General features: G+C 32.5%; 1 protein-coding gene across 1 annotated transcript; it reads right to left on the bottom strand.

The window, feature by feature from the left end:
• Nucleotides 1-5,375: 5,375 nt before the first annotated feature.
• Nucleotides 5,376-10,952, bottom strand: LOC140973141 (uncharacterized). Its single transcript, XM_073435740.1, has 9 exons — nt 10,788-10,952; nt 9,327-10,310; nt 8,909-9,027; nt 7,293-8,093; nt 6,911-7,217; nt 6,607-6,772; nt 6,232-6,343; nt 5,923-6,154; nt 5,376-5,621 (listed from the first exon to the last, which is right to left on the bottom strand). Exons 2-8 carry the CDS (start codon nt 10,119-10,121, stop codon nt 6,037-6,039), a joined length of 2,418 nt encoding a protein of 805 aa, XP_073291841.1. The 5' UTR covers nt 10,122-10,310; nt 10,788-10,952; the 3' UTR covers nt 5,376-5,621; nt 5,923-6,036.
• Nucleotides 10,953-13,938: the final 2,986 nt, after the last annotated feature.

The following is a 13,938-nucleotide window of genomic DNA, read 5'->3' as shown; positions in this document are numbered from 1 at the left end:
AAACTAATATATAATTTTTAATTATCATTTTTCTATTAGTAATAGTTCACATCAACCAAGGTATCGCATGCAATGACAAATAATGAATTTGAGAGAAAAAATTGTTATTATCGTTTGAACATTATCTCAAATGACATAAACATTTTTTTATGTAATAATAAATAATTATTCAAACACTCATATTACTAATTTTAGTCATTGATTACATAAAACAAACAAGATTTTTGTTATATTTGAAAAATTCCAACCAAAGATAAAATTCTATGAAAAGAAATGTTTATCTGTATTAATATATTCACTTGCCACATTAATATTTGAAAACAAATACAAAATGAATAGATAAATAAATGTTAAGTTTTTTCAATTTTTTTAAATTCATATTTGAATTTTATGTCCTTGAAAATATAAAATATATTTAAGTGTCTGCATCAGTTATATCATTTTCTTTAATTTTGGTTATAGTTTTGTATTGTTTTTATATATTTAATTCTCATAACTCTCTATTATATTAAATAAAATATAAATTTTTAATATAATATTATGTTTTCCAACTTTTTAATTAAAAGAACTTCATCGTGAATTTTTGATATATTAGTTTTACGTAAATTTATATTATTATTATTATGATTTAATTGAAAATTTAATATAATTATTTTTAACATATACTAAAAAATAATTAAAATTTTTTAAGAAAAATTTATTCATCTAATAAATAAAAAAATTGAATTTTTGAAAATTATTTATTTATTGTTTAAAATTTTTATAAATAAAATAATATATGTTTTTTGGAATATCATTTTCTAATTTTTTTTAGTAATTGTTTCTTTCGGTCAAGAAAAATAAGTCGATTTAACAATATAATATTATTATCCTCATTTTGAGTGTTATCTTAAATGACATAAAAAAATTTATTATAAAAATATTTAAACTTTAAATATATTCTTTATATTATATAAATAATTTTAAATACTAATTCAAACACTAATACTTAATTATATAAATAAATCTTTATGTATGACACAATTGAAATTTTAATACATACACTAATAGAGTTTATGAGGTCGACAAAAACATAGATAATTTATCTTGATTTTACGTTTTTTTGACTTCAAAAGCCGTTTTTTTGCAAAATTATTTAAAATATATATTTTGTTTGTGAAATTTAGTACAAAGTCTTATTTCCAACAGTGTAATTAATATATGGAGGCTAAAGAGGATTGGCGATGAAAGATGATTTGTCAACTCTTTACTTTATCCCACAAACTTACACTCAAAAGACTCTTCCATCTCCGCACGTTTTCCTTCTCTCCCATTCCCTATATTCATGTCTGAAGAAAATCACCCAAACACAAAACAAAAAGCCGCAGTAATTCACAGTCAAGAAGATGAACATGAGAAACAAGAAGATGACGAGCAGCCGAAGTCAATATCGTCCCAAAACGGCGGGGATGAAGGGTACAAAACTCCCGATGCCGCAGAACATAAAATCCCTGAGTTCAGCCCCAGCCGCCGCAGCCCACCTCCGCCGCCGAAGAAGCGGAAGAAGTTGTTTCTGCACAAGGAAAAGTTGCCGAAACGTGAGTTGTTCGAAAATACAAGTGAGAGAAATAAAGCCGAATTAGAGTTGTTCTTCCGATCAGTTCCGGAGGACTCTAGTGCCTCACCTGAGCCAGCAACGAAGAAGAGGAGGATTGAGGATAAATAATTAAATTTTTTAAAGGTACTATATTTAATTTTTTTAATGTAAAAAAAAATTAGGGTTTTGGTAATAACAATAGTGTGTGTATATATATGTATCTAATCTTTTATATACTTTTGTGAAAATGGACTTTATAGTTCGAATGATGATTAAGTTGACACTATTTTTAGAACTATTTAGACAATTATAGCCGTGAAGTTGTTTTAATAATAAAAAATTCGTTTTTATAAGCTAATTTTTCTATTAAATATCCACTTGGATAATCCATGATTATTAATTTACCAGTTTTAATTCGGTCTTATAAGGTTAAAATCATTAAAGTATAAATTCTCATATAAAATTATTAAATTAGTTAAAATTTATAAATTGACCAGTACTCCTAGATATCCTAGGATTCCTTATTGTTTGTTGTTCCTATTGTCACAAAGCGATAAATGATGAGCATTGGGTACCATACATGGAAAGAAAATAGACCATATATATTAAAGGAATTTAAGTACTAGTTTTGCTCCTTAAGTATATATGATCACTTAATTAGTACTCATGAATAATTCTTTTTAATTTCCTTGCATGTATACCAACATTTTCAATTATTTATTTTATAAAAAAATTTGATGATTGTATTAAAATTTATTTTCTAGAACAAATTCTTCAGCTAAAACATGAGTAAAAACGTATTCAGTAATTGTTTAATACAAAAAGAAGCCAGTATAACATGTTTAATCAATCAATATTTTATCATTGATGGAGTGTCTTTTGGCTCTCCAGATTCTTGAGTTAGTTGTGGTTCAAAATTGTGGAAATTTTTTTGATTTTCCACATTTTTGAGTTAATTGGAGACATTTGACTATTCATATTATTGAATTAATTAATCTTGTATATATATATATATATATATACACACATACATAAATATATGTTTTACAAACACACTCAAGATCTCACTCAAGCATTATTCTGCATTTCATATTGTAAGTTTTTTCGTTTTGTCTCCGTTAAGTTTTGGTGATTAAGTAAATGTACATTTTCAATTTGTCAGTGTATAGCTACTTCGTGCTATGTTGCTGCGTGGTTTTGCCGTTGTATCTTGGGAAATAATTATCCGTCCTGATCCTCGAAGCATTGTCAACTGTGACAAATCTGTTTTAAGGAAACAATACTTCTTATAGACTACGATTTGATTTATTGGTTTCCTATTGTTTTACATACTCGATATTTATACTTCCAGTTGCATATTGCTTTTGTTTGATGCTCTGTATATATCTATTCGATCATGTTTTCGCTTACTGTTCTATAATTATTGTTTTCATACTTCGAATTTTATCATTTTGTCTAACAATTTTTTATGACAAATATAAGCATAAAATGCTTGGCGATTTACCTAAATTATTAGTTAGTGATAATGATTCAACTTTAATATTTTAAATAGTACAAAAAATCAAACACAATATGTCGATTACACTCGAATGATTATTGTATCCAACCTATAATATATTGTCATTGGGTCATTTATAAAGAAGTGAGATAAATGTAGGGTTTGAATAATCAATGATGTATCCAATTATTCATTGGAATACTCGGGTAAAATCTTAGCACATGAGGAACAAAAAAACGATGATATATAAGTGGCACGAGACACGAAATATTCCATAGGAAAAATTTTACGTTCGTTTTATTCGCATTTTATCCAGGATTCTTTTGTCTTTCCATTCATCTTGTCTGCTATCATATATGAAAATCTGTCCTTTTTTCTTAGTTTTTGCTTGCAATTTGTAATAGTTGTCAGTTTTAATTACTGTAAGTCGTCAAATCATAATGGAAGAGCTCAGTTAAACCATCGAATCATTCCACTAATTGTTTAACTAATCCAAAACATGATGTACGTAGTTGATTTTCCTTCAACGTCGTATATTTTTAGGAGTTTGTATGTATGATGTGAGCGTGTATAAGATCAAGCACTAGCTTGTCGCTTATAAAAACTATAAAATGTGATAGTTGTAAAACTAAAAAATTTTACATTATACAACAATTCAAGCGTCACATTTCGATCGGTCTTCTAGATAAACAATAATTGATTCACAACCATGTACAGTCATTTTTTCAACAAAAAAAAAAATTTAAAGATCATATCGAAAAGATAAATATTATGAATTGTTCAATAAATAATCAACCTACATACCAAACATAATACAATAAATGATTCCATTACATATATTTTTAATATTTATAAATCTTTATAATTCATCGTCTCGTCCCACAATTCTTCATTTTTATTACTACTTCTGTGGAGCAGGACCCAAAATATCCATAAGCTGAACCAATTGACCAGGCAATGATCACCTAGGATTCTTTGTTTTGTTAACATGAACACGCGTTAGCCGCTGATTGGTGTCAGTTTATCAATGTAAATGAGTGAATCTATTATTTGGCTGACGAAACTATAGTACTTGAAGTCAGTGTTTTCGAACCAGATTGAACCGGCCACATTGTTTTACCGATCAAACTCTGTTTTATGAGCTAATATATCAGATCAACCGATTTTCGATTTTTCTGAAAAATTAATTTTAAAACCTAAAATTTAATATTTTATTATAAATACATAATTATTTGAAATTTGTTTAAAATATTATTTTAGTAGTGTTTGAGTTATTTTAATTTATATTTTTATTTAAAAAATATATATATAATGATGATTGATATTTTGAATATATATAGGTATTTAATTTTTAGAATATTAGGTTATTTTCATCGTTTCATATTTTTTTAGTTAGATTTATTTTGAATCAAATCGATGGGACCATATCTCAATCTTGTGTTACATATTTTAATCTTGATTTCAATTCCGATTATTAAATTATATTTAAAGTCGTAAAAATTCAAATGTCAGAAAACAAGAAAATTAGAAATTTCAAAAATTTTATCTCCACACAAAAATCGATTTAATTTTTTTTAGGTACAATAATAAAAAAAATCTCATTTCTTTAAAAAAATTTATATAAAAAAAAGACACAAAAAATGTCGATACTGCAAATAAACCAATAGTGGGTCTCATGTGAGGCCGTCTCACGGATCCTAATCTGTGAGACGGGTCAACCCTACCCATATTCACAACAAAAAGTAATATTATTAGCATAAAAAGTAATACTTTTTCATGGATGACCCAAATAAGAGATCCGTCTCACAAATACGACCCGTGAGACCGTCTCACACAAGTTTTTGTCATAAACCAAACAGCACATGCAATTTGATATGGTCCAGGTCATAAAATAAAGTGATATGAGTTTGCACATGAAATTAAATAATTCGAATTTGGGTCGAGTTTTAAAATTTTCAGGAATTTCAGGTATTTATTTTGAAATTAATTGATTTTATTTTAACTCGTATAAAAGAAATTTAAATTAAATAAAGTTCTAGTGTTGAAATTTTCTCATATGATACAAAATATAATCAGTTGGATTTTGTTAACTAAATTTTGTCCATTACATCAAGATAGATGGTATAGGTGAATTGATCTTGAAAGTTAATTGTTTTATTCATGATTTTTATTATATTCCAAGTTAATGTTCGTAATTGATTATTATACTATATATACATGCTACAAGATAAGAATTCGGGGTTTTGTTTAGATCAATCATTTTAAAAAATAATTCTGCTGTCCATATAAACCAAAGGCCACTGAGATAACAAATAATTATTTGAATAAATATTTTCGAATTGAAATGTCTCGAGTACAAAAAGGTAGATATACAAATAAATAAACAAAAAGTTTTGCCGTGATTTATACTCATCTTTTAAGATTGAAGCTTTTGTAAGAACACACACAAATCTGCCGAGCCCTTGCGTTTCTGATCATTCTTTAACCTGCTTGAGTTCCTGCTTGAGTTACTTCCCATGAATTTATAGAACAAGTCCCATATGCCATCTGTTGGGGAAAAACAAGTTAAATATGGTTTTAGGCTAGAGGGAATGGATGATGTGCTTCATAATCCAACACAATCCATATGCATTTTCGGTCCGAGGACTCCCAATTTACACATTACACAAACACCTAGAACGAACTAGCTAGGGCCGATGACTTAAAAACCATATAGCATCATCTCCCAAAACGAGATCTCGGGTTCGAGACACAATTGCGACAAACCTCTCCCCAACTCAAAAGAAGAAGGATGACAGCAAAATATGGATTGGGAAAATAATGAGAGGTAAAAGAGGGGGTAATATACCTGGTTGAAGAAGATGAATCATATTTCTGGTTACACTTTTACACTTTTTGGGGTTCTACTCCAGCATTTTCAGCTATTTATATGATATACATCTATGCTGTTTTTCTTTTTCCGTTAGTGGATAAAATAAGCTCGAACAACCTCAACTATGGGAGCTTCACACATGGGACACTTCCCAGCGGCTTGGACCGAAAGTTCTGCGCATTTGGAACAGGTGCACAAGTGTCCACATCTGTAAAAAAGCAGATGCTCGTTCTTAAAGAACCGACTATGCAGCAAATGATACAATTGCGTTAAGAATTCTTTTACCTATATAATAAGGAATCAATGTTGCTTTCACGACACAGGCAGCAAATTCCTTTTCTTACAAAATCCCATTTAGATTCGTGGTGTAACATGTTGCTCTCCCATGAATCTGCCCCTGCGATAGCATCCAATGGGATCGTCAAAAGCATGATCACAATAAGGGGAGACAAAACAATGTGCGACGATAAATAGTTTATACACTCGCAAAAAAGAGGGCAAAGAATCGAAGTACTTGTGCATTAGTGTTTTCCCCCCATTTCTGGTTTGAGAAAGGTTTTTTTTATAGTTATCTGTGTATTTTTCTGTGATTATTATTTTCCCTTCAATTTTTTGTTTGTAGTCACCAACAATATCAGAACCAGATTAAACAAAACTCACCTCTCAAAAGGATTGACTGATTCAAAGCCGCAGAAACCTCTTGATGAACACTGCGTTGCAACTCTATCTGCAACTCCATGCATGCTTCCAGCATACTCTGCATATTATTCATCCTTTGCTGAAGCCTAGCCATATCAATCCTCAAGTCGTTGATCAACTCCCACTCCTGATGCACATAAGCATGAAGAGATGTTGAAAATGGGGATGACGCGAGGCAAAATGCTTAACAATGAGAGAATCAAAGACATGACATCAGACTAAAGTAAAGAAATCCAGTTTTACTATGGATGATGCTTGAACTTACTGTTCCCATATGCTGATTCGAGGAGATGTGCGGCCAATTTGCAGCGGGTAACTCCTCATCCCAAAAGGGCTGGGATGAGGTGATATGAATTGATGAGGGGTTAAATTCATTAATTTCAGAGCCATCAGATGAAGCCAAAGTTTGCTCCCCATTTAGCTGTTCCTGGTCGGGCTCAATCAAAGCTGGAGAAGACATGGCGTCCAGTTCCCAATCACCAGAAGCATGACCTTGCCTTTCCATATGGGATTGTAGCACCTGGTCTAAGCTCTCACGGAAACTACTCCGAAGAAGGCTAGAGACACGTCTCCTGCAGCACAAATAAAAGGAAACATTATATTTTAAACGAAAATCGTGGATTAACTGTAAGAAATCACTCGCTTACCGGCTGAAAAGCTCCCTAAGTTCCATGCTTTGAACATTATCATTATCCGGGAAATAAAGTGTGTCGATTCTTCCAACAGATCCACTGGCCTCTCCTGTTGGCATATCCAGCCAACTATCGACAGCTTCTTCAAAATTGTGATTTGGCCAGACTTCATGCGACCCTTGTGTTTGATCTAGCTCATAATCAGATATTTCCCGAAACCACTGATTAGCAGTTGTATCATCTCTGCCAGCATCTGTCCATTCCGTAAAAGCAACACCCGTTAGCTGGTGCCATGAGTTGTTATCAATCCCGACTTCCGAGTCTCGAGCTTCTTCCTCTATAGTTAAAGCATCTTGTCTATCAAATTCTTCATTAGCGTTCCCTTCCATATAAACAGTGTCACCAGCCACTTCATGAACATAACTCGCATCACTTCTCGGTTCATAAACATTTTCGAGTGGCGGTTCATTAGAGAAAACGGCATTGTTCTGGTCAAAATGGCTATTATGCTCGCTTGCCTCATTGTCAAATGTCGGCTGCTCTGGGCTATGAGCACTTCCAATGCCCAGAGATACTTCTGCATTTCCATCATGAACCAGAGCTGAATCCTCCTCTACTTCAGTTACTCTTGATACAAATTCATGCCGACTTCTGTTTTCATCTGCATCTATTTCCGCTGTATGAATCTCAGCAGCTGCCCCTCCGATGCATGTAGACTCCGCCTCACCGCTACTTTCGTCACTTGAAGAGGAACTAGCCACAGCACTGTTCCCTGGAGTGGAAGTCGAATTGAGCAATTTGGAGAGGAATCCTTCCCTACAGCAACAGATTATAAATAGAAACTTAGTATAGAAATTTGAATAAAAAAGTGCCAAAAAGGCAACAATTTCATAAGATTAAGAGATGAAGTCCACTAACTGAGCTGGTTTACAACCGAAGATATAAATATCAGATAATGCAAGCATGCTTCAGCTATAACCTATTATCCAAAACTGGGAACAAAATTCCATGTAGCATCTCTGAAGACTCAACAAGATGATGCACAATCTATATAGTTTTATGAATCAGTTAAATAGATGCCAGTGACAAGTAATCCAATATATATTATAGAAATAGAACAAGCTATTGAGAGGTGGTAAAAGTTGGTTGAGAAGAAACTGATTCCAATCACATGACCGCCCCTCCAAAAAGTATACAAAAAAGAGGATGACAAAGAGTAGATTAAATTTAGAGTTTTGTTCAAACCTCCATTCAATCCAAGCATAATTTTTTATAATATTTATTATTTCCATGGACGCATAAATAGGAAATAGATCATGTGAGCGTAAAATTGATGTTATCTCGAGAAAAGATACAAAATAGGCTAAAAATTTATAAGGAAATAAGTCAAATTGAAATCTAAAATATAATGGCAGATCCTAATTACATTTAACTAACCAAAATAATCTCTCTTGATTTAGATCACATACATTCATTTTTTCAACATGTACAATCATATAGCATTAAAATACGTGTGTTCACAAATAATTATCATAGTCTTAAATGAAACAAGAACAGGGTATATTCATACGAGGAAAGTATGGACAAAACACAGATTAAAGTGGAAAATTCCATAACACTAAGTTAATTACCTGAGATCGGAAACTGTACTTCTTTGCCTCAGCAAACCCAGTTCAGTTGCAGCCATGGAAGAAGGTCTCTTGTCTGTGATCAATATTTCATTTCTTAAAAATCTACCTCTTAGGAGTGCCTGCAAAAAGGACAAAGATTAATGAGACAGAACTATAATTCTTGTTTACAGACACAATCAAATCATCCCAAATATTTGCATGATATACCAGAAAATAAAGAAAAATCAAATATCTGAGGCTGAAGCTATATAACACACATCAAATGACCTTAACCGTCACATCTATAAATCAGTTTTTTGGTTATTAACTAAATTATCAGTTTCATGTACAGCAAGGATACAAATCAAGAAATGCACAACAATGTAAATTCGTAATATTTGCAACATTATTGGCCTCTACTATTCAGAAAATATTTCACCTGAATGCGATTGCGATGGGCAAAATCTGACACTGGCCTCTGTTCAGATAAATCCCGAAGTTCTTTATTCCTATCACTCTGAGCCCTCAGAAGAAGATCAAGAAGAGTCTGTCTACCACATAACCTTCGTACAGGCCTTCGAGCACCAATCTGAGGACGAGAAATCACTAGCCCATCCCGCACCTGCTCAATTTGAGAACCAACTTCGGCAACTTCATTTCTAAGTGATGCGTTATTGTTTCCATGCCGAGCAACGGTCTGCACCCATTCCTTGATGATTCTAACTCTTTCGCAAACATTCTCACCGAGGCACTGTTCTCCGGTATTATTGTTCAGAGGAAATCCATCAGGTGAATGACCCTTAGCACCACTGTTCATCCATTCCCGAAAAACTTGTCTCACTCTTTCACGTTCTATATCACCCAAATCACTAGATTGTCCCGATATGATACTGTCACTATCTTCAAGATTCATCTCTGAATGTGTCGTTATCCCATGATTCTCAGTCTCATCAGCATATTCAGAGTTATCATCCCCATTATCACTCCCTTGTCCAACAGAAGCTACAATACTTGTGCAGTCAGAATCTGAAGTGTTGCTTCTCCGGTGCCTTTGTCTATAAGAAGGACTCACCACATGCTCATCCTCAAGCTCCCGCCACATTTTTAACAGTGAGGATGCCCTAGTACTGGGCCTAACTTGTGGTTCCTCCCAGAGGCTCGACCCCGAAGACTGGGACTCCACAAATAAAGAAGGGCCAAAAGCAGATACCTTGTGCAATCCCGTGACAGCCATTTTTTGAGTTATACTACTTTTAATGAGAATAACTATCCCAACCGCTATAACGTCTTTTAGGTCCTCAAGATTATAAATCAGAATAGAATTTCTACCGTTCTAAGGTACACCTGACCTGAAAGCCATTTCATAAAATCGTGTTCATGATTCCGATGGCACTCAATAATCAATGCACAGACCAATCACTGCCTGCAGAAGATATAAAAAAACTTAAATCAGTCATTATGAATGAGATCTCAAGGCAAAAGGTCAAACAATTCCTGCTGGATTTCACAAATATCCTTTCCTTTTTTAACAAAAAAAATCTTATGTGCCTAAAAAACTGAAAAAGGTCGTGACTTGCAGATCTATCTTGTCCCTAACCAATGTCAATTCATCCAAAGCAAAAGGTGTACGAAAAGCACCTGCCAAAACTTGAATTTCCGACACTCTCAAACTCAATATACCTTTAAAACTTCCAAATGGGTCTCGGAGGATTTAAATGGTAATAAATCAACTAACTACAACCCCAAAACCCTTTTTTCAACGAAAATCCCACATAAAAACCTGAAGCAAACGCATAAAATCTGCACCGACTATCTGTAATAAAATCAGAGAACAGTAAAAAATCATTAAATAACATTTTTCGCCAATATTTGCAATCAAGAAAAAGAAATTTAGTCATACCTTCTACAACTATAATCCAGGCCTGTTTCCTCCCACTCAATTGCAATCTAGAGAGAGAGAATCAGTCACGGAACAAATTCACTGAGATAGAAGAGAGGGATTATAGAACGAATGGCAAACAAGGGGAACGTTTCAGGTCAGCGGCGTCATTTCCTTGATTTATCTAACCTCCACCTCTGTCTTTTTTGACCCTTAAAACAAAATACTTTTTGTTTGCAGTCCATTTCTTTTCACATATTTCGAAATAACCCCATACTTCTTTAATTAGCGGCCAGTGTCATACATTGATTGCGGTAGGTATTTTTATAACGTGGGTCATTTATTTATTTATTTGTTTTTTTTTAATGTTCTTTTATTGATTTCAATTTTATTTTACCATTACATTTCCATTTCAAATAAAAATTTAGTCACTCAACAGAAAATGAATCAAATTAAAACTTCTACCATCGTTTTAATAATTTGAAACAAAACAAGAAAAAAATTATATTTTTTGTCTAATAATTTACACGATTTTAATTCTGATTATGTTATCAGTTAATTCACGATTTTAGTATATTAATTTATATTTTTTAAAATTTTAGTCTCTTTCAATAGAATGTCATGACATCACTCCGATTAAAAATGATTAAATTTGAAAAAAAATACAAATTAGTGGATTAAACCTAATAATGTGATAGATATGAAAAACGTGAGAAAAAACTGTTAGTTATCTCCACATCTGTTGGATAAAATACCTGGAAGTCGTATATATGAACTTGGACAATCCTCCCTCCTTGAGCTAGCTTTTGGGGTTGAGTTAGGCCTAAGTTTCAATCTTAACATGGTATCAGAGCTCAGATTATACCATTATGTGTTGGATTGCTCATATTTGGGACACCCGTTCTGCCCATAATTGGGTCATTTGTGAACTTCACGCTCCAGATGTTCATTCCTTACGCGTGAGGGGTGTGTGTTAGTTGTTCCACATCTGTTAGATAAAATCTCTAAGAGTTGTATATATAGATTTGGACAATCCTCTCCTCTTAAGCTAGCTTTTGGGGATGAGTTGGGTTCAAGTTTCAATCTTAACATCCCCCTTAAGCTAACTTTTAGGGCTGAGTTAGGTCTAAGTTCCAATCTTAACATGATATCAGAGCTTAGGTTCTACCGTCATGTGTTGGATTGTTCATAGTTGAGACACCCGTTCTGTCCATAATTGGTTCATTTGTAAATTTCACGCTTCAGATGTTCATTCCTGGGCATAAGGAGGTGTGTTAGTTGTCCCACATCGGTTGGATAAAATTCTCGTGAGTTGTACATATGGTTTGGAACAATCCTCCCCCTTGAGCTAGTTTTTGGGGTCGAGTTAGGTCCAAGTTCCAATCTTAACATGATATCAGAGCTCAGGTTCTACCGTATGTGTTGGACTGTCCATAATTGGGTAACCCGTTCTTCCTATAGTTGGGTCATTTGTAAACTTCACGCTCCAGATATTCATTCATGAGCGTGGGGGTGTTAGTTGTCCCACATCGGTTAAATAAAATCCCTGAGAATTGCATATATGGACTTGGACAATCCTTCCCTCTTGAGTTAGCTTTTGGGGTTGAATTAGGTCCAAGTTTCAATCTTAACATGATATCAGAGCTCATGTTCTACCGTTATGTGTTGGATTGCCCATAGTTGGGACAACCGTTCTGTTCATAATTGGGTCATTTGTAAACTTCACGCTCCGATCCAGATGTTCATTACTGAGCGTGAGGGGATGTGTTAATTAGTTGTTCCCAAATCGGTTGGATAAAATATCTGGAAGTTGGATATATGAACTTGGACAATCATCTTCCTTGGAGCTAGTTTTTAGGGTTGAATTAAGTTCAAATCTCAATTTTATCAGAAATTTTTCCTTACGTACAATTATCAACATTTACTTATCAGAGAGATCAAATTGAAAGTTGACTTTATTCTTATGGATAATAATTGAAAAAATAGATGGATTTCACCCAAAATTACATGCATGTATCAACCCATTAATCTTTTGTTAAACAAGTAACTGTATATTATTTTAAACATAAATGACTCTTCAAAGTTCAATTGCAAAGGTTAATTATTTTTATAACTTACGAGAATATTTTATGTTTGGATATTGACTAGCAAGCGATGATTAAGTCCCACATCAGATTTTTTTTTTTAAAAATAATCATCAACTCTTTTTTTTTTAGAATTAAGAAATTTTTACAAATTAAAGATATCTGCTTTATTACCCTGGAACTCAAGTGCTTTGAGGCTTAATTTAAAATTAAGAAACGCTTTCGCATTCAACAATTAGAGCATATTTTTTTTTACAAAAAGTAATCTATAAATATTCAAATTAATATAGACACACAAAAATTCCTAGACGACTATCTCACATTCTTATTATCTATTTCTAAGACAACCATATATGCTAAATTCCAAACAAGTACAACATCCTTTTTTTTCTTTGAGAAAAAGTACAATTTCCTCTTTCAATGGCTACAATGTGTGCATATAAAAAGTCGTAGATTTTTGTTTATTTATTCTATCAAAATTTCTTAATTAAAAAAAATTAAAAAATGATAAAGTTCGAGGCGATGAACATTAATTCTATCAATTTTTTTTAAAAAATAATTATTATGTAGCCAAAAAATGATATTACCTGGATAGAGAAAATCCCCATGAGTGACGATGGTCCAAAAAAGAACTTCACTCCAACAATCAAATCATTAGTTGCTCCATGAAAGTCCCAAAGAACATATCATTTGACTGTTACGTACGTTGATAATGTGAGAACGTCATCTAATTTATGGATTTCCGAGAGTTTTACGAGCTTTCACCTCTTTAGGAGTCTTGAAGAGAGGAGCAATTGGTTCATTACGTACGACATAGGACATATTTTCATTTTCCGATGATGAAGAGTCCGTGTTTGACATGAGACATTTCATTGAAGAATGTGTGCATGAAATATATTAGAGATTGTGCATGTGAAAGAAATTGAAGTTTGTGTAAAATAAAATCAAAATAGAGGTTTATTTATAGACAAATGTTTGGATTTTATAAAATATAGTAGTTGGATTTTCAGATTTTTTAAAAAAAATTCCACATTTTTTTTTCAGATTTTTTTTATGATTTATGTGGTTTTTTTTTTTTTTTTTTTTTA

The sequence above is a fragment of the Primulina huaijiensis genome, chromosome 3 (assembly GCF_012295235.1).
Source record: "Primulina huaijiensis isolate GDHJ02 chromosome 3, ASM1229523v2, whole genome shotgun sequence".
NCBI classification, from domain to species: Eukaryota; Viridiplantae; Streptophyta; class Magnoliopsida; order Lamiales; family Gesneriaceae; genus Primulina; species Primulina huaijiensis.
Note: the sequence above shows the minus strand (reverse complement) of the source record. Positions and strands in the feature narration are given on the sequence as shown.